This window comes from Phyllobates terribilis, unplaced genomic scaffold (assembly GCF_046119375.1).
Source record: "Phyllobates terribilis strain yellow unplaced genomic scaffold, ASM4611937v1 Scaffold_12__6_contigs__length_324123572, whole genome shotgun sequence".
Classification (NCBI taxonomy): domain Eukaryota; kingdom Metazoa; phylum Chordata; class Amphibia; order Anura; family Dendrobatidae; genus Phyllobates; species Phyllobates terribilis.
Window position 1 is genome coordinate 197,873,117 of NW_027362772.1, and position 22,750 is coordinate 197,895,866.

General features: G+C 43.1%; 1 protein-coding gene across 9 annotated transcripts in view; it reads right to left on the reverse strand.

The window, feature by feature from the left end:
* Positions 1 to 22,750, reverse strand: part of LOC141172403 (epsin-1-like) — a 141,651-nt gene that overhangs the window by 14,351 nt on the left and 104,550 nt on the right. For all 9 annotated transcript variants that reach the window (XM_073656576.1, XM_073656583.1, XM_073656580.1 and 6 more), the window contains one exon: positions 10,963 to 11,196. In XM_073656576.1, the coding sequence (XP_073512677.1) occupies positions 10,963 to 11,196 (234 nt within the window). The remainder of the gene's footprint in view (positions 1 to 10,962; positions 11,197 to 22,750) is intronic.

Genomic DNA, 22,750 nt, shown 5'->3' on the forward strand with positions numbered 1-22,750 from the left:
ATCTCCTGCCTCGTACAGCGGGAGGGAGGGGGGGGGGGGGGCGTACGTCCGCTAGCGGCTCCACACATGGCGGACATCTACCTCCCGCCTGCCGCAACGCACACGGAGGTGCCCCAATGAGCCCTGCCCTCCAGAGGCCCAGGACCGACAGCTTCATCCAGCGCCCTGTGGCTCCCTCTGGGGCAAGAGACCATCTTCTGCAGGTAAGCCTGCGAGGTCTCCCATCATGGACAGGAAACCTAAACTGAGGCGAGAGAGAGGTGCCGCCCTTTTTAACCTGTAGGTTTCCTGTCCTTGATGGGCGGATCCTCTCTCTCTCGTGGTGCGGTCATGGGAGAAAGAATAAAAAGCAGTTAACAGTCTATTCAGTAGGACTATCAGCTGTGTATCCACCAGCCTTTTGCACAACACAACTGATGGTCCCAACCCCATTTATAAGGCAAGAAATCCCACTTATTAAACCTGACAGGGCACACCTGTGAAGTGAAAACCATTTCCGGTGACTACCTCTTGAAGCTCATCAAGAGAATGCCAAGAGTGTGCAAAGCAGTCATCAAAGCAAAAGGTAGCTACTTTGAAGAACCTAGAATATAAGACATTTTCAGTTGTTTCACACTTTTTTGTCAAGTATATGATTCCACATGTGTTAATTCATAGTTTTGATGCCTTCAGTGTGAATGGACAATTTTCATAATCACGAAAATACCGAAAAATCTTAAAATGAGAAGGTGTGTCCAAACTTTTGGTCTGTACTGTATATGCATACAAAAATGAATGAGCAATGTCACTTAGCGCAATATTGTATACAAGATGTCTGTATATAGGTAAGTAAAGGGATAAGTCTCAGTGCATGCATAGAGCTCACAGGAGACGCTCACAGGAGACGCTCACAGGAGACGCTCACGATTCAAATACAGGTAAGCACAGAGTAATATTGGCAAAAATGTTTCTTGACAAAAATAAAGGTAAAGGAGACAAACCAGTGTGGATGTTTAGCCAGAAGAACAACCCTGACACATTTTGCATTCATCTTCATCCGAGGACCACACACAAACATAATATATATTATACATACAGTACACACACACACATAATTCACATACACTGCTCAAAAAAATAAAAGGAACACTTAAACAACACAATGAAACTCCAAGTCGATCACGCTTCTGTGAAATCTACCTGTCCAGTTATGAAGCAACACTGATAGGCAATTAGCAAAACTCCCCCTATAAAGGAGCGGTTCTGCAGGTGGTGACCACAAACGATTTCTCTGTTCTCATCCTTTTTGGTTGTTGTTTTGGTCATTTATGCATTTTGTCATTGCTCTCACCCCTAGAGGTACAGTAGCATGAGGTGGTGTCTACAGTACAACCCACAGAAGTTGCTCAGGTAGTGCAGCTCACCCAGGATGGCACATCAATGAGAGCTATAAGGGAAGAAGGGTATCTGTCTGCACAGTGTCCAGAGCAACAAAGGGAAGATTAGAACCGAGTATATGGTTGCTTTGCAAAAATATCATAAATAACTGTATAATTTCCATATTGCAACCAACTCATAAAACCATATATCACGGGCCATTCGTGGGAAAAACATATAGAACGAGGTGCCTAAGCAAGGGAAACCACGAATATATAGCCAATGTAGTAGAAAAATAGAAAATTGCTTTATTTGAAAAATTTATATAGGAAAAATACTACAAGTCATACGGGACTCCAGTGGCAAAACATATGACACAAAATCACATATAGAAAATTAAAACATAATTAAAAACAAACAACAGGTGTCACCATAGGGTGCAGATTCCAAATCCATCATGTAACATTATCTTTTATTGCCTTTCCCTCACAAAAACCAAAAGAGGGGAGTGGGTTGAATATATGTATATGTATAGATGGGCGTGGAAGAAGGATGTCATAATACGATATACATGGCCACAAACAAGGCCTCACACATCATAACCTATACTTCCATCGACTCCCCAGCATCAATACTATCAGCCCAAACAAAAAAAAAGAAAAGACATATTACAAGCAACGAAAAAGAAACATGATTCACCTTATAGGATGAAGAAGCTGCACACCGTGTGGCTCCCCGACACACGTTTCAGCGCTCCTGCCTTTTTCAAGGGGATGACTGAGACTGGATATGTGCGGCCCTTAAATACACCCACCACAATAGATGTCAGGATAACCTACACCTGTCTATAGGGGCGGGACCATAAAGACACGTGACCAACCTCAGAGGTACATGGTCATGTGATCATTACCATGGTAGCGTACATCGCTACCAATAATATACCGCGACCCGGAAGTAACTGTGTAAACTATGCATTCACATCCCCTTAGATACGGGAACGTGAGAACACGTAAATGCTGCCATGGCGATGCTCCACGACACCTGCCGGCCCTAGTAATTGGTTATAACCGGGAGGCAGGAACTGTACAGTCACGTGACGATCACCAGGGAAACACAACGTCACATGACCGTTACCCTGGCAATGCCCACGCTACCCATAGTGCATCATGACCCGGAAATGACGCGGCAATGCGTCCCTGCAACCCCGCAACCGACCACATCGGCGTCGCGGCAACAAAGTGCCCAGGGACACCGAGGGAGTCAGATGCCAAGTCCCGCATGACTTGTAGTATTTTTCCTATATAAATTTTTCAAATAAAGCAATTTTCTATTTTTCTACTACATTGGCTATATATTCGTGGTTTCCCTTGCTTAGTGTCCAGAGCAAGGAGCAGATTACCAGGACACAGAACAGTAAACCAGGAGACGTGGAGGGGGCTGTAGGAGGGCAACAACCCAGCAGCAGGACCACTACCTCCTCCTTTGTGCAAGGAGGAACAGGAGGAGCACTGCCAGAGCCCTGCAAAATGACCTCCAGAAGGCCACTAACATCCATGTGTCTGCTCAAACTCAGAAAGACTCCATGAGAGCAGTATGAGGGTCCGACGTCCACAAGTGGATGTTGTGCTTACAGCCCAACACTGTGCAGGGCGATTGGCATATTCCACATTGCCGCCCTGTGCTCTTCACGGATGAGAGCAGGTTCACACTGAGAAGACGTGACAGAGTCTGAAGACGCCGTGGAGAGAGTACTGCTGCCTGCAACATCCTCCAGCATGACCGGTTTGGCAGTGGTCAGTAATGGTGTGGGGAGGGCCGCACAGACCTTCATATGCTAGGCAGAGGTAGCCTGACTGTCATTAGGTACCGGGAAGAGATCCTTAGACCCATTGTGAGACAATATGCAGGTGCAGTGGGTCCTGGGTTCCTTCTGATGCAAGACAATGCTAGGCCTCATGTGGCTGAATTGTGTCAGCAGTGACTGCATGATGAAGGCATTGATGCTTTGGACTGGCCTGCCTCTCTCGCTCTCGATATAGTGTGAGGGGGGCAGTAGCCAGGGCTGTGGAGTCGGTAAGCATACCAGGATCGGGGATGAGGGGTGCCATGCATACCAGGATCGGGGATGAGGGGTGCCATGCATACCAGGATCGGGGATGAGGGGTGCCATGCATACCAGGATCGGGGATGAGGGGTGCCATGGATACCAGGATCGGGGATGAGGGGTGCCATGCATACCAGGATCGGGGATGAGGGGTGCCATGCATACCAGGATCGGGGATGAGGGGTGCCATGCATACCAGGATCGGGGATGAGGGGTGCCATGCATACCAGGATCGGGGATGAGGGGTGCCATGCATACCAGGATCGGGGATGAGGGGTGCCATGCATACCAGGATCGGGGATGAGGGGTGCCATGCATACCAGGATAGGGGATGAGGGGTGCCATGCATACCAGGATAGGGGATGAGGGGTGCCATGCATACCAGGATCGGGGATGAGGGGTGCCATGCATACCAGGATCGGGGATGAGGGGTGCCATGCATACCAGGATAGGGGATGAGGGGTGCCATGCATACCAGGATAAGGATGAGGGGTGCCATGCATACCAGGATAAGGATGAGGGGTGCCATGCATACCAGGATAGGGATGAGATGTGCCATGCATACCAGGATAAGGATGAGGGTTGTCATGCATATCAGGATGGAGTGGTGCCATGCATCAGGATGGAGTGGCACCATGCATATCAGGATAGGGATGGGGGACATTACCCCTATACTAGTGTCAGCACCAGACCCCCTCCCCCTTAACAGCGCACCGTGACCACATTTTTTGCTTACATTTTTTTTCCATTTTCCTCCTCTAAAACCTAGGTGTGTCATACAGCATGAAAAATACAATAGTGATATAGATATATATATACATACACGTGTGTGTTTTGTATATTTTTGTGTTCTGCGTGTATGTATTTTTGCATATATATCTACATACACACACAAAACTATACTAAACACACACGTGTATGTATGCGTTTTGTGTGTGTGTATATATATATATATATATATATATATATATATATATATATATATATATATATATATATATATATACACACACACATACATATACACACATACAGTAGATAGAGATATATAGATCGAGATATATATATATACACACACACACGCGTCTATCTATTACACCCCTAACCATTGATACGTAGGGAAAGACGTGGAGTTATGGAAGTCACAGGATGGATAGACAAGTTAATGATATGCAAATAATGAAAGAACAGTGACAACATTTTCCAACCATCTTGAAACATTCAGGGTGCCAATGGGTTGCTATAGTCTGCTGAAAACCCCCTATTCTGTGGTTGGGCTTCATTCAACAAATGAGACCATGAGTTTTCGTATATACAGCAATAAAGAAGTATTGCTTAAATATAGTATTTGTGATAAGACAATTGCAGGTTTAAAAAAAAATAGTTCAAAAAAAGTTACAAAAATTAAAAAAGCATAACAATTCTAATCATTGCTTATTAAAGAAGGAATATAAAGTAGTGGACAATCCCTTTAAAAAGTTTAAAAAAATTAAAATACACATACATTACTGCGTCCATGAAAGTCCATCAAAATACTGAAATAAACCTGACCCGTAAACAGAAAAAAATAAAAATGCCAAAATTGTGGGAGTTTTTTGGCTGCTGTAATAAAATGAAAAAAACATATAAATAAATATCATTATATCTATCCCAAAATAATAGAAAATGGAGAAGTTTGATATTGCGATAATCATACTAACCTGGGGAATCTTGATGCCAGGTCATTTTAACCGCACAATGAATGCCATAAAAGTAAAACACAAAAACATTGTCGGAATTGTGGTTTTCCCCGTTTTGCTAAAATGATTAATATAAACTCAAAAATACAACTCATCTGGCAAAAAAACAAGACATCATATGTCTATATAGATGGAAAAAAACAAAAAATAAATTATGGCTTTTGGAAAAAGGAGAAAAACAAAAATAAAAATGGTCTGTGGTGTGAAGGAGTTAATGGTTGTCTGAGGAAGGTTCTGCACTTGAGCAAATCATCAAGATCTGCTGCTGGCAGCTCTCTGTGCAATTGCCGATCAATGACGTCACAGATGTGCTCGATGGGAGACAAGTCCAGAGACTCTGCAGGCCAAGGTAGTACGCTTAAGGCCACTCAGGCTGCACACAGCAGCACAAGCAACACGTGGCCTGGCATTGTTGTGTAGAAAAACTGCTCCTGGCAAACACACATTTCCTTTGTGAAGGATTCTAAATGTGGTTGTCCACATTCTCCAGATCAATCTCTGGATAACACTGCATTGAAGACAAATGCAGGACTCCTTGCTGAAGAGGACAGGCTTCCATTCCAGCCTTCATAGCAGTCTTGCTCTGCACCATTATAGCCTTTGAAAACTGTGGTGTGAGGTTGGTATGTGACGAATTTGACAAGATTCATGTGTTCAATACCATTAGGGGGGCCTTCACACCAGTCCTACTCCAGGAATTATGGTGTTGAGTAGTGTAATGTACAGTAGCCAGAGCCTTCATTCCAGACACTAACAGCTCGGCGTTACATTGATTTGGTTGTACAATAAGTGGTGTGACCATTTCTTCAAAGTGTCCCAGGAGCCATTTTTCAACACAAACATCATGTTCCTCGTGCTTATGTGAGCAGCCTGGGTGGCCTAAAAGTGCTACCATGGCTTGCAGCATCTCTGGACTTGTCTCCCATTCAGCACATGTTATTAATCCTTAATTGTACAGGGAGCTGCCAGCAGCGGATCTTGATGATTTTGATGCCCAAGTGCATTCAGTGGCAGAACATTTCTCAGACAACCATTAAGAACCTCATTGATAGCAGCCAAGGCTGTAAGTGCGAGGATTTCTGTATGTGGCACTCATACTGAATAAATTGAGAGGTTCTGAAAATTATATTTTTGCATATCTTTAACACATCTTTCATCCTGTGATTTCCATAATGCCACGACTTTTCCTTCCTGGTGTTGTAATTTCAATGTTGAGGAGCGTTTATTATAAAAGGAATAGAGAAGAATACAGTGTGTGTGAGTGTATACTAGGACATACAGTTGTGGCTTTGGTGTTTTTAGATCCTTTAGGCAGATGTTTCTATGGTCACTGGAGTACAATTATCAACATTTCGTAAGTTTTCACACTTTCATTGACAAATACATCAAGTTTATACACAGACTCAATATTTACATCGTCATACAGGTTTAAAAAGACATAAATCCAACCTTTTGACATCGCTAGATTATTTATAACCCACAATGCCATTTGTTGTGAGAAAACCATCCAGCCCTTTATAAATGCTGTTATAGTATCTGCCATTACTAACCATTGTGGTCAGGCATGCCACAGTCTAAGAGCTCGTGCAGACATCCATACAAAGTGAACCAAATCCAATAAGAGGTAGAAATACGAACTAAAAAAGACAATATTCAATGTATCAAATACATTTTATTAATTCAATTGTAGCATAAAAACAACACAAGACAAAAAGACACATTAAAAAGAAGTATAAAAACAGCTCAAGAGGGGGGAAGGGTATGTCACCATAATACTAAATTTATAGATTTGTAATATTAAATAATATAAGAACCTTCTCATGAATAGTACTATGGAGATCATATATTTGAAAGATATCAAATGGCCCAAGATGTTATAAGTATGGACTAATTCATCTACTAGGGTCCCCTAGATTAAATTCATACATATAGTACAGAGGACAAACTATGTCCTATATAAAGTGCAAGAAGAAAATAGAATATAACTAAAATCAGAAATTGAAGCAGGAGCGAAACAGCGTTGGAGTGGTGTGAGGCAGTTGTGGTATGTCTCCATTATACCTTCTTGGTGATTAAGCTTTTAATATGAGATCATGGTATATATCAGTGTTTATCATGTTACTAGCAGCCTGAGTTCCGTTTCGGAAGCTAGAAAAGTGTGCTCTTCACTTTCAGCCTTTTTACACGATAAACAAAGTTGTCATAATTAATTAATTAGTAAATGGCATTACGGAAAACAAAAATACAATTTAGAATATTACAGAGACGTTCGCTAATTCAAAAGTGAATTGCCCGGGGCAGATGGCGTGGATAGCTCTCTGTATGCCTTATCACCTTCAGCTGATCCTGTTAAAATTTCAGCCTCAAGAACATTTCTATTCAATGATGTTACAACTAACTGTGTACCATTGCAGAGTCCTCGTTTTGTATTCAAATTTCTCAACATCATAATGCTGCCCACCTTAAGGCTAAGGCAATGACTTGGCATGTCTGATGGGGATAAGCCATTTAAAAATTCAATAGGAAAATGTTCCCTTTCACCGTCTTCATCTACAACAACAGAGTCATCGCTCCAACGTCAGCTGATGTTTTTCTCGGACTCACCTCAACATTAAGCTTTTTATGTAGTAAGATATGTTTGCCCTAATCATGTTATGGTCTAGTCCATTCATTGGTGATTTACAGTTATATGAAAAAGTTTGGGCACCCTATTAATCTTAATGTTTTATAAAAATTGGTGTTTTTGCAACAGCTATTTCGGTTTGATATATGTAATAACTGTTGGACACAGTAATGTTTCTGCCTTGAAATGAGGTTTATTGTACTAACAGAAAATGTGCAATCTGCATTCAAACAAAATTTGACAGGTGCATAAGTATGGGCACCTCACCAGAAAAGTGACATTAATATTTAGTAGATCCTCCTTTTGCAAATATAACAGCCTCTAGTCGCTTCCTGTAGCTTTTAATTATTTCTTGGATCCTGGATGAAGGTATTTTTGACCATTCCTCTTTACAAAACAATTCCAGTTCAGTTAAGTTTGATGGTCGCCGAGCATGGACAGCCCTCTTCAAATGATCCCACAGATGTTCAATGATATTCAGGTCTGGGGACTGGGATGGCCATTCCAGAACATTGTAATTGTTCCTCTGCATGAATGCCTGAGTAGATTTGGAGCGGTGTTTTGGATCATTGTCTTGCTGAAAGATCCATCCCCTGCATAACTTCAACTTTGTCACTGATTCTTGAACATTATTGTCAAGAATCTGCTGATACTGAGTGGAATCCATGCGTCCCTCAACTTTAACAAGATTCCCGGTGCCGGCATTGGCCACACAGCCCCAAAGCATGATGGAACCTCCACCAAATTTTACTGTGGGTAGCAAGTGTTTTTTCTTGGAATGCTGTGTTTTTTTGCCACCATGCATAATGCCTTTTTGTATGACCAAACAACTCAATCTTGGTTTCATCAGTCCACAGAACCTTCTTCCAAAAAGAAATTGGCTTCTCCTAATGTGCTTTTGCATACCTCAGCCGACTGTTTGTGGCATGCTTGCAGAAACGGCTTCTTTCGCATCACTCTCCCATACAGCTTCTCCTTGTGCAAAGTGCGTTGTATAGTTGACCGATGCACAGTGACACCATCTGCAGCAAGTTGATGCTGCAGCTCTCTGGAGGTGGTCTGAGGATTGTCCTTGACTGATCTCACCATTCTTCTTCTCTGCCTTTCTGATGTTTTTCTTGGCCTCCCACTTCTGGTCTTAACAAGAACTGTCCCTGTGTTCTTCCATTTCCTTACTATGTTCCTCACAGTGGAAACTGACAGGTTAAATCTCTGAGACCGCTTTTTGTATCCTTCCCCTGAACAACTATGTTGAATAATCTTTGTTTTCAGATCATTTGGCAGTTGTTTTTAGGAGCCCATGATGCCACTCTTCAAAGGAGATTCAAACAGGAGAACAACTTGCAAGTGGCCACTTTAAGTATCTTTTCTCATGATTGCATACACCTGGCTATGAAGTTCAAAGCTCAATGAGGTTACAAAACCAAAAAAAGTGCTTTAGTAAGTCAGTAAAAAGTAGGTAAGAGTATTTAAAACAAGAAAATGATAAGGGTGCCCATACTTATGCACCTGTCAAATTTTGTTTGAATGCAGATTGCACATTTTCTGTTAGTACAATAAACCTCATTTCAAGGCAGAAACATTACTGTGTCCAACAGTTATTACATATATCAAACCGAAATAGCTGCTGCAAAAACACCAATTTTTATAAAACATTAAGCTTAAGATTAATAGGGGTGCCCAAACGTTTTCATATAACTGTATTTATTGGATTAGTTTGCTCAATTTATGAATTTAGTTATATCATATTTTCTTGTTGCACTTGCACCTTATATAGGACATCATTTGTCTTCTGTACTGTAAGTATGAATTTAATCTAGGGGACCCTAGTAGATGTATTAGTCCATTAATATGTTACACCCTTCTCTCTCTTGAGCTGTTTTTATACTTTTTAATGTGTCTTTTTGTCTTGTGTTGTTTTTATGTTACAATTGAATAAAATTTATTTGATACATTGAATATTGTCTTTTTTAGTTCCCATTTATACCTCTTATTGGATTTGGTTCTTGTTGGTTAGGTATTTTTGGGCTTATTATTTCATTTTTGGTATTTCCTTCTTTCTATAGGATTTATTTATATCCATGCAAATTGGTCTGATCTCAGACCGCAATGCATGGACTGGCCACAGCTCTCCCGAATAAGCGTGACAGCCTCATAGAAATATATGAAGCAATGATGCTTGTTTTGGGGGAGCCGCAGCCAGTTCGTGCTTTGAGGTCCAAGATCACACTGATTTGCAAGGACGTCTGTATGAGTACTAACTGCTCTAACTGAAAAAAAAGCCTTTTCACTACAAGTAATAAATGTCCCTGGTCCTTTGTAGAATGTGTGTTGACTCTTATTTCTCAAGACTTCTTTCCTTCCCCCAAACAACCTCCAGCCTTAACATCAACAACTGTACCTGCAAGTTCCCGGCATGGGCACCCATGGCAGAGCAGCTGCGTACAAGCTCAATGCCAGGACAACGTTACCTATAGGCCCTGTAGTGTGACTACTGTAAATTTTGACAGAAGGGATAATGCAATGGGCCTTTTTTCAGGGGTTGGCATAGGTTCCCATGGTTCCAGTAAAGAGAAATCTTAATGCTTCAGCAAAAAAGAAATTTTGGACAATTATATACTTCCAACTTTGTGGGAACAGTGCGGGGAAGGAACTTTTCTGTTCCCTATGACTGTACACAAAAGCAAAGTCCACAAAGGCATGGTAGGGAGAGTTTGGTGTGAGCCCTGACCTCAACCCCATTGAAAAGTTTAGGGATTAACTAAAACAGAAATTGTGAGGACGGCCCTCTCCTCCAACATCAGCAGCTGAAGACAAATGCCCTTCTGGATTAATAGGCCAAAACTCCCAAAATACACCTCCAAAATCTTGCAGAAAAGCTCTCCAAAAGAGTGGTAGCTGTTATATCTGCAAAGTGGGGAATAACTGTATTCATACCTATGAATTTAGAACTGGATGTGAAAAAAAACTCATGAAGGTGTAATATGTAGGGTTCCCATTACTTTGTCCATGTAGTTTATGTTGCATATATGTTGATAAGCCATAAATGTCACAGATCAGATCCCACCTAAGGGAGCACATCTACAAGTTGCATTTTATGTGCTCTATGGCTAGGTAGGCTTATTGTCATTATCACTCACCTGTAACTAGGAAGGGGTTTGAGGTTTTTGTGTTTTGTAGGGTGGGTTTTGAAATAAGAGAGTCCAAGTCTACAAGGGCTGCATTAGGCCCCAGAAATGACTCGGGTGTTTTCCTTGTAGGCCTGGAGCTTTCAGAAAGTGATCCACTCATTGCTGCCATGTCAAAGGCATCCGGACTCTTTGATCCAAGCGAGCGAGACATTGGAACTTCTCCAGCTAGAAGATCCAGCTCACCTGCAGGAATAAACAAAGAAAGACAATAAGGGAAATAAGTACACCTGTGATTATACATAGGTAACTAAAATGTGTGATCAAAATGGCCAGCCAACAATGAAGAACAGCATGAAAGAAGCAAAGAACTTGAGAACTTTTTCAAGAAAAAGTAAATTAAAAAAAAGTGAAGGCCGAGAATAATTTGAAACTGCAGCAAAAAACACAAGTGAACACAGTCTTAAAATGGCATTTATAGTACTTTTCTGCAGATATAATGGTAACTAACCAGCAATATTCTTTTCTATCCCAGTTCAATGGCCTTCCACATTTTGAACCCTTCTAATAGGCAGCTTTGGGATGTGATAACCAATCTGACTATCAGTTCACTGCATGCTCTCCTATGTAGATACAGTGGCTTGTGAAAGTATTCATCCCACTTGGCATTTCTCGTGCTTTGCTACCTCACAAACTGGAATTTTACAATTTTTTTATGGTTTGCATCAGTTCATGTAAAGAACATGACTACAACTGTGAACATTTGGTTTTCTTTTTATTGTGAAGCAAACAACAAATAGGACAAAATAACTGAAAACTTCACCGTGCATAACTATTCATCCCCTTAAAGTCAGTACTTTGTAGAGTCTCCTTCTGCAGAAATTACAGCTGCAAGTCGCTTTGGATAAGTCTCGGAGATTTCCACATCGTGCCACTGGGATTTGTGTCTATTCCTCAAGGCAAAACTGCTCCAGCTCCTTCAAGTTAGATGGTTTTCCCTGGTGAACAGCAATCTTCAAGTCTGACCACAGATTCTCAATTTGATTAGGGTCTGGACTTTGACTAGGCCACTCCAAAACATTTACACGTTTCCCCTTAAACCACTCGAGTGTTGCTTTAGCAGTATGCTTTGGGCCATTGTCTTGCTGGAAGGTGAACCTTCGTCCCAGTCTCAAATCATGCAAATTGTCTCATCAAAGAGGAAGAAGACTAGAACGCTAGTGCCACCTATAGGAAGTAGCAATCCTAAAAGTCAATATCGACTCTCTAATGAGCCTTATCACACAAATTAGGATAAAAGCCAAAACCAAAATCTCAATTTGCAGTGTGTTTCGGGGTACTGCCCCTCGTCAGTGCAAGGTGTGACATCTAGTTTGGCTGGGTGGGTCTCAAATCACTGAGACTGAAACAGGTTTTGCTCAAGAATATCCCTGTATTTCACACCATCCATCTTCCCTGTCCCTGATGCCGATAAAGATCCCCACAGCATAATGCTGCCACCATGTTTCACTGTGGGGATGGTGTTCTTGGGGTGAGGAGCGGTGCTGGTTTGGCACCAGACCTTGCTGTTATCTGTGGCCAAAAAGCTCAATTTTGGTCTCATCTGATAACAGCCCCTTTCTCCATACATTTGAGGAGTCTCCCACATGCCTTTTGGCAAACTCAAAATGAGCCTTACAATTTGTGCGTGTAAGTAAAGGCTTTTTTCTGCCCACTCGTCCATAAAAGCCACCTCTATGGAGTGTATGGCTTATTGTGGCCGTATGGATAGATACTCCAGTCTTTGCTTGGGAACTCTGCAGTTCCTTCAGGGTTACCTTTGGTCTCTGTGCTGCCTCACTGATTAATGCCCTCCTTGCCCATGCTGAGAATTTTGGTGGGCAGCCCTCTCTTGGCAGATTATTTGTTGTACCATTTTCTTTCCATTTGATAATGGATTTGATGGTGCTCTGGGGGATCATAAGACATTAGGTTTTTTTTTTTTTTTTTTTTTTTAAATAACCCAACCCTGACTTGGGTCAACAACTTTGTCCCTGACTTGTTTGGAGATCTCCTTAGTCTTCATGGTGTTTGGTTAGTGGTGCCTCTAGCTTAATGGCATTGCAGCCTCTGTAGCCTTTCAGAAAAGGTAAAGTGTACAGTTGTGCTCAAAAGTTTACATACCCCAGTAGAATTTTTCCGTTCTTGGCCTTGTTTCAGAGAATATGAATGATAACAAAAAAAAACCTTTTTCTCCACTCATGGTTATTGGTTGGGTGAAGCCATTTATTGTCAAACTACTATGTTTTCTCTTTTTAAATCTTAATGACAACCAAAAACATCCAAATGACCCTGATCAAAAGTTCACATACCCTGGTGATATTGGCCTGATAACATGCACAGAATTTGACACGAATGGGTTTGAATGGCTACTAAAGGTAACATCCTCACATGTGACCTGTTTGCTTTGTAATCAGTGTGTGTGCATAAAAGCTGAGTGAGTTTCTGGGATCCAGACAGACTCCTGCATCTTTCATCTAGCCACTGACGTTTCTGGATTGTGAGTCATGGGGAAAGCAAAAGAATTATCAACGGATCAACGGGAAAAGGTAGTTGAACTGTATAACACAGGAAAGGGATACAAAAAGATATCCAAGGAATTGAAAATGCCAGTCAGCAGCGTTCAAATAGTGATTGACAAATGGAAAATCAGGGGCTCTGTAAAAACCAAACCACGGTCAGGTAGACCAACAAATATTTTGGCCACAAGTGCCAGGAAAATTGTTCGGGATGCAAAGAAAAACTCACAAACAACATCAGCTGAAATTCAGGACTCTCTGAAAACTAGCGGTGTGGCTGTTTCAAGATGCACAATAAGGAGGAACTTGAAGAAAAATAAGCTACATGGTCGAGTCGCCAGAAGAAAGCCATTACTGCGCAAATGCCACAAAGTATCTCGCCTACAATACGCCAAACAGCACAGAGACAAGCCTCAAAACTTCTGGAACAAGGTAATTTGGAGTGATGAGACCAAAATTGAACTTTTTGGCCACAACCATAAATGTTACATTTGGAGAGAGGTCAACAATTCCTATAATGAAAGGAACACCATTCCTACAGTAAAGCACGGAGGTGGATGACTGATGTTTTGGGGATGTGTGAGCTACAAAGGCACAGGAAACTTGGTAAAAGTTGAAAGAAAGATGAATGCAGCATGTTATCAGCAAATACTGGAGGCAAATTTGCACTCATCAGCCCGGAAGCAGCGCATGGGACGTACTTGGACGCTCCAACATGACAACGATCCAAAACACAAGGCCAAGTCGACCTGTCATTGGCTACAGCAGAACAAAGTGAAGCTTCTGGAGTGGCCATCTCAGTCTCCTGACCTCAATATCATTGAACCACTCTGGGGAGATCTCAAGCGTGCAGTTCATGCTGGACAGCCCAAGAATTTACAGAAACTGGAGGCTTTTTGCCAAGAAAAATGGGCAGCTTTACCATCTGAGAAAATAAAGAACCTCATCCACAACTACCACAAAAGACTTCCAGCTGTCATTGATGTTAGAGGGGGCAATACACGATATTAAGAACTGGGGTATGTGAACTTTTGATCAGGGTCATTTGGATGCTTTTGGTTGTCATTAAGATTTAAAAAGAGAAAACACAGTAGTTTGACAATAAATGGCTTCACCCAACCAATAACCATGAGTGGAGAAAAAGGTTTTTGTTATCATTCATATTCTCTGAAACAAGGCCAAGAAAGCAAACATTCTGCCGGGGTATGTAAACTTTGGAGCACAACTGTACATACTGACAGACATGTGACACTTAGATTGCACACAGGTGGACTTCCTATCACTAAGCATGGGACTTATGAAGGTAATTGCTTACACCAGAAATCTTTAGGGGCTTCCTAGCAGGGCTATGGAGTCTGTGTCCATTTTGGTGGAGTCGGAATAAAATGGACCAACTGACTCCTAAAATATATGATAAATTGGGTACAGTAGTTCAGTGCAGAATGTGCTGAAAAAGTTTTCAGAAGAATTTGGGAAAGTTAGGAAATGTCCTATAAATGTCTGTTCTGTTGCTGATCTAAGGTTCTCTGCTTTTAGTGGAGATGAATCTGTGCAGCACTTTATGTACACGCTCAGTAGTGAGATGAATCTGTGCAGCACTTTATGTACACGCTCAGTAGTGAGGTGAATCTGTGCTGTACTTTAGGTACACGCTCAGTAGTGAGATGAATCTGTGCAGCACTTTATGTACACGCTCAGTAGTGAGATGAATCTGTGCAGCACTTTATGTACACGCTCAGTAGTGAGGTGAATCTGTGCTGTACTTTAGGTACACGCTCAGTAGTGAGATGAATCTGTGCTGCACTTTAGGTACACGCTCAGTAGTGAGGTGAATCTGTGCTGCACTTTATGTACACGCTCAGTAGTGAGGTGAATCTGTGCTGCACTTTATGTACACGCTCAGTAGTGAGGCAGTGAGATGAATCTGTGCTGCACTTTATGTACACGCTCAGTAGTGAGATGAATCTGTGCTGCACTTTATGTACACGCTCAGTAGTGAGGTGAATCTGTGCTGCACTTTATGTACACGCTCAGTAGTGAGGTGAATCTGTGCTGCACTTTATGTACACGCTCAGTAGTGAGGCAGTGAGATGAATCTGTGCTGCACTTTATGTACACGCTCAGTAGTGAGATGAATCTGTGCTGCACTTTATGTACACGCTCAGTAGTGAGATGAATCTGTGCAGCACTTTATGTACACGCTCAGTAGTGAGATGAATCTGTGCAGCACTTTATGTACACGCTCAGTAGTGAGGTGAATCTGTGCTGTACTTTAGGTACACGCTCAGTAGTGAGATGAATCTGTGCTGCACTTTAGGTACACGCTCAGTAGTGAGGTGAATCTGTGCTGCACTTTATGTACACGCTCAGTAGTGAGGTGAATCTGTGCTGCACTTTATGTACACGCTCAGTAGTGAGGCAGTGAGATGAATCTGTGCTGCACTTTATGTACACGCTCAGTAGTGAGATGAATCTGTGCTGCACTTTATGTACACGCTCAGTAGTGAGGTGAATCTGTGCTGCACTTTATGTACACGCTCAGTAGTGAGGTGAATCTGTGCTGCACTTTATGTACACGCTCAGTAGTGAGGCAGTGAGATGAATCTGTGCTGCACTTTATGTACACGCTCAGTAGTGAGATGAATCTGTGCTGCACTTTAGGTACACGCTCAGTAGTGAGGCAGTGAGATGAATCTGTGCTGCACTTTATGTACACGCTCAGTAGTGAGGTGAATCTGTGCTGCACTTTATGTACACGCTCAGTAGTGAGGTGAATCTGTGCTGCACTTTATGTACACGCTCAGTAGTGAGGTGAATCTGTGCTGCACTTTATGTACACGCTCAGTAGTGAGATGAATCTGTGCTGCACTTTATGTACACGCTCAGTAGTGAGATGAATCTGTGCTGCACTTTATGTACACGCTCAGTAGTGAGATGAATCTGTGCTGCACTTTAGGTACACGCTCAGTAGTGAGATGAATCTGTGCTGCACTTTATGTACACGCTCAGTAGTGAGATGAATCTGTGCTGCACTTTATGTACACGCTCAGTAGTGAGATGAATCTGTGCTGCACTTTATGTACACGCTCAGTAGTGAGATGAATCTGTGCTGCACTTTAGGTACACGCTCAGTAGTGAGATGAATCTGTGCTGCACTTTATGTACACGCTCAGTAGTGAGATGAATCTGTGCTGCACTTTATGTACACGCTCAGTAGTGAGATGAATCTGTGCTGCACTTTATGTACACGCTCAGTAGTGAGATGAATCTGTGCTGCACTTTATGTACACGCTCAGTAGTGAGATGAATCTGTGCTGCACTTTAGGTACACGCTCAGTAGTGAGATGAATCTGTGCTGCACTTTATGTACACGCTCAGTAGTGAGATGAATCTGTGCTGCACTTTATGTACACGCTCAGTAGTGAGATGAATCTGTGCTGCACTTTAGGTACACGCTCAGTAGTGAGATGAATCTGTGCTGCACTTTATGTACACGCTCAGTAGTGAGATGAATCTGTGCTGCACTTTATGTACACGCTCAGTAGTGAGATGAATCTGTGCTGCACTTTAGGTACACGCTCAGTAGTGAGATGAATCTGTGCTGCACTTTATGTACACGCTCAGTAGTGAGATGAATCTGTGCTGCACTTTATGTACACGCTCAGTAGTGAGGCAGCGCTGTGGAGTCGGCGTTGGAACTCATGGAAATTGAGGAGTCGGAGGTTTGGCTTACAGACTCCACAGCCCTGCTTCATAACAAAAGGGGTGAATACATATGCCAATTTTAAGTTATTTGATCCCATAAATGTAATTTATGCCTAGATTTTTCTCACTTCACTAACTTAGACTATGTAGCGCTGATACATCACACACAAACTGGATTAAAAAAAATATTTAACCTCAGTTGTAATGTAACAAAATAGGTAAAAAGCCAAGGGGGGTGAATACTTTAGCAAGCCACTGTAGGGGGTCTGTCTAGGACTAAAGCCAGCCTTACACATTAGATGGCTGTCTGTTGACCGATGCTTCGGACGATCACGCGGCCGACAGCCATCTTGGCCAGAACTCCTATGCACATTCGGCCAAGCATTCGTGTGTTCTCTATGAAAACGCCTGGCGATGGCTTATCTCTGAGACAACAAAACGATCGGCAATCCGAAATTGGACTTCCTGATCAACATTTTCCCAAACAATCCAGTCAATATCGGCAGATTAGGCAAATATTAATCTAATGTGTATGGGAGGAAAATACCCAAACTGACTGTCTGACTCTCCAGTGCATTCCAATGAGATGAAGCTTTACATTCATCCCACTGACTCCTGCTTGTAAATGTGAAGTGGATATATCTATTACAAGCAGGACGCAGGGGAGAAAGGGTGGAGTTGACCATCATAGGAATGTGTGTTGAGACTCTAGTGTCAGGGTGCAGAGGTTCTGTGTCGCTGATCAGATATGAAATAGTGTGGGCTTCAGGATACAGTGCTTTAAGCTCAGATTCCATAATATATCTCCATAGTGTAGGTACAAAAAAAAATTAAACAAAAACCATCCTAACTAAATCTGTTCTTTTTCATATATTAAAACGACAATTGAGAAACATAAGATATCTTCTCCATGTATCCCAAGAACTCAGCCATTTCCTCCTCTACAACATCCTGCGTGTGGCTGTAAGACAACTGGACTGTAGCTAAAGGACAAAAGATGGCTAAGCCATGCCACCATAACTAAGGAGGTGGGAATTCAGTTGACCACCAGCTGTAGAAAGAACTAATTAGTAGAAGATTAACCACTCTGTCTCCTTCAGGGTTTCTACAAGGCTGATCATTTTAGAATCAAGCAAAGAATGCTGCAGAATAACAGTGATGTTAACTATTTTTTGCCTAACATGCATGCAAATAGCCTCTTCAGAGAGGAAGAGGACATGACCGCTAGCGCCACCTATTGAATGCATGGATGCAGCAGTCCTGAAAGTCAATATCAACCCTTTAATGAGCTTTGTCATGTGACTTAGGATAAGAAGCCAAAACAGAAACTCCATTTTCTGACATGTTTCAGGGTGTTTGCCTCTCATCAGTACAAAGCAGGAGGTCTGATTTGGATAGGTGAGAGGATTCTGAAATGGGGCCTAAGGGGGAACAATTATTTTTGTGGAGAGTGCCAAGCCAGTGTAAAGAAACTTATAGGTCATGCAATGTTCCTCTGGGAATTTAAATATGCAAATACTCTCTTCGGGGAGGGATAGGACTAGAACTCTAGCACCAACTACTGGATGCAGCAATCTACAAGTCAATATCGACACTTTAAATAGCCTTACCACATGACTATGGATAAGAATCCAAAAAAGAAACTAGTCATTTTCAGGTTTAGTGTTCCTTTAAAAAAATAAAAATAAAAAAAGAAGATCAGCCCCAATTCACCAAAGTGTTAACACCAGAAATCTGTTGTAAAAAGATTTGAAAAGTCTCAACATTTTGGCGCAACTCGAGGCCGCGATAAACACTGCGACTTTTGGAACTCATGCAATTTTCATGCAGCTCTGACAAAGTAGGCGGTGTTGCTGGGACAGGGGGCATGAGTACCGCCACTTGTGAAATTCATGATGAGCGGAGGTGTTCACTATTCCACAAATCTTACTCCAGCAGGGACTGGAGTAAGACTTGAGGCAAGGAGCACAGAGATGCTCGCCCCTTTGTGCCTCACCAAGAGACATGCGCCTCCTAATGAATCAGGAGCATTGCATTTCACCTTGTCCCCTTCACCAAGACTGGTGTGAAGATCACTAGTCTTAAGGAATTCTGGCGTTTTTTTCTACATTTCGCTTAAATTTGACTAATTCTTTCAAATAATCCATTTCTATCATTTTGTTTTTAACTGAGCTTCCAGTTCCAATCTGTACGCTGATCACACCCAGATCTACCTCTCTGGCCCAGACGTCGCCTCTCTGCTGTCCAGAATCCCAGCGTGTCGATCAGCCATATCCTCCTTCTTCTCCTCTCGCTTCCCCAAGCTCAATGTGGACAAAACTGAACTCATCATCTTTCCCCCATCTCACATACCATCCCCACCTGATCTTTTTATCACAATAAATGACATTACACTTTCCCATGTACCGGCAATCCGCTGCCTTGGAGTAACCCTTGACTCTGCCCTGTCCTTCAAACCCCACATCCAAGCTCTCGCCACCTCCTGTCGTCTCCAGCTCAAAAATATTTCCAGAATCCGTCCTTTCCTCAACCATCAATCTACTAAACTGCTTGTGCATGTCCTCATCATCTCCCGCCTTGACTACTGCAACATTCTCCTCTGTGGCCTACCTGCTAACACTCTCGCACCCCTCCAGTCCATCCTTAACTCTGCTGCATGACTGGTTCATCTCTCGCCTCGCTACTCCTCTTCTACCCCCCTTTTGCAAATCACTTCACTGGCTCCCAATTGCCCAGCGTATCCAGTTCAAACTACTAACACTGACCTACAAAGCCATCCATAACCTTTCTTCTCCATACATCTCTGAACTAATCTCCCGATATATTCCCTTACGTAATCTCTGGTCCTCCCAAGACCTCCTTCTCTCCTCCACACTTATTCGTTCCTCACCCAATCGCCTCTAAGACTTCTCCCGAATATCCCCCATCCTCTGGAATTCTGTGCCTCGACACGTCCGATTATTCACCACATTCGGATCCTTCAGACGGAACATGAAAACCCATCTCTTCAAACAAGCCTACAGCCTGCCATGACCGTGCTTGCTGCCAACTCAACAACACCGAAGCTACTGAAACCCCCCAACCTACTGTCTCTTTCCCTGTTTCTGTAGAATTTAAGCCCGCAAGGGCAGGGTCCTCTTCCCTCTGTATCAGTCAATCATTGTTAGTTTGTTTACTGTAAGTGATATCTGTATTTGGTATGTAACCTCTTCTTATCTACAGCGCCATGGAATCAATGGTGCTATATAAATAAACTAGATGGTGGCCCGATTCTAACGCATCGGGTATTCTAGAATAGGTATGCGGCCGACCGGGCGCAATCAGCAGAGCGGTATTTAAATTTGGCGCCAAAATCGCTGATTGGTCGTGGCCGGCGGTCGCGACCAATCAGCAGAGCGTTATTTAAGTTTGGCGCCAATAATGGTGATTGGTCACAGCCGCGACTAATCAGCAGAGCGGTGTTTAAATTTGTCGCCAATAATGCTGGTTATTCGTGACCGGTAACCGCGACCAATGAGCAGAGCGGTGTTTAAATTTGGCGCCAATACTGCTGATTGGTCGCGGCCGGCGACCGCGAGCAATCAGCAGGGCGTTGTTTAAATTTGTCACCAAAATTGCTGATTGGTCGCGGTCGCCGGCGACCATGACTAATCAGCAGAGCGTTGTTTACATTTGGCGCCAATCTCGCTCATTGGTCGCGGTTGGAAGGCCACCGCGACCAATCAGCAGAGCGGCGTTTAAATTTGCCGCCCATCTCGCTCATTGGTCGCGGTGGCCGGCCGCAATTAATCAGCAGAGCAGCGATTAAATTTGCCACCCATCTCGCTGATTGGTCGCGGCTGGCCACCGCGACCAATCAGCGTCGTATTAGTGTGGGCCCGGGAGCGCCGCTGCTTGTGCGGCTCCGTATTAGCGAGGACCGGGGAGCGGCGCTGCCTGTGCGGCTCCTTCTGCTGCGAGAAGCCGGGAGATGAGCGGCTGCTCGCAGCAGAAGCATCCCGACCGGCGGCGCCGCTCCCCGGTCCTCCGTTCACACTTGCTGTCGGGAGATCAGCGGGCCAAACCGCTGATCTTCCGACGTTAGCCGCATGGAGGTCAGCGGCGCCGGTCGGGGTAGTTGTGCTGCTAGTGCTCATCTCCCCGCTGCATCGGCGCTGACCTCCGTCCGCCAGATGAGCCGCTAATGGCCGCCATCTTTTTTTCAGAAATCCCGCGGCGCTGATTGGCCGCTGCCGGACCAATGAGCGACGCGAGATTTCCAAGACAGACAGACAGACAGACAGACAGACAGACAGACAGACGGGATAAGACAATTATATAGTAGATAATAATAATCAGAGGCGGAATGGTGAGGATTACGCCAGAAATATACTTCTAAAGGAAGTACAAAACAAAGTGAACACAGACTTAAATAGCTGTCAGCCACTGCTTCTTGAGCAAGCAGCTATTCGTCTGGAGTCCCCCACACATATGGATGGTCATCTCAGGATGACAGACTCTTATATCTCTTATACTAAAAGCCAAGAACTCTCAGAAAGCTGGTCCCCCTCAAAGTTATGGGAGGACGGGGAAAAAAAGTCAGTGGCTGCTTCCCTATAAATGTACATACTTCAAAGGACCTTAAAAATTATGAGTGTTATAGATCAGCAAAGAGCTGGAAATGTCATTTGCTGGGATGCCATTTATACGTGTACTAGTTTTAATTAGTAAATAAACAATAACTGTCAATTGGACAGTAAAACCTGGTGCTCCCACCCAGGTGTATGCAACAAGGGATCCGCCAAACCTATGCCAATAGGGATACAAAAAATGCAATGTACGCTGTGGTCCCACCTCTATAACTCTGGATATAGAAGCTGAGTATACTGGTTATTAAATGTCCCACCTAACAGTATGGAATTCAAATTGTCCAAAAAGTGAGTGAATGAATGAATCCGTGCTGCAGAGTATCTCAACGCTCACTGACCATCCTGCTGTGACTTGCTGGTATTTGTGCAAATGGTCCAGAAATGATAGAGCAATTGGAGTAAAATGTATCCGATACTCCATGTAGAAACTTTCAGTGTAGCTTGGAAAGCTGTCTGTGGAATTTAAAAATTGGTCACCGTTGCCTGAGTGCCGCTCAGATATTGGGGGCTATATGACTAATTTTTCAGTTCCACAGACAGCTTTCCAAGCTACACAGCAGCCCACAGCAGGATTGTCAGTGAGTGTGTTGAGATACTCTGCAGTATGGATACCAGCAGCCCACAGCAGGATTGTCAGTAAGTGTTGAGATACTCTGCAGTACAATTACCAGCAGCCCACAGCAGGATGATCAGTAAGTGTGTTGAGCTACTCTGCAGTATGGATACCAGCAGCTCACAGCAGGATTGTCAGTGAGTGTGTGGAGCTACTCTGCAGTATGGATACCAGCACCTCACAGCAGTATTGTCAGTGAATGTTGAGATACTCTGCAGTATGCATACCAGCAGCCCACAGCAGGATTGTCAGTGAGTGTTGAGATACTATGCAGTATGGATAAAAGCAGCCCACAG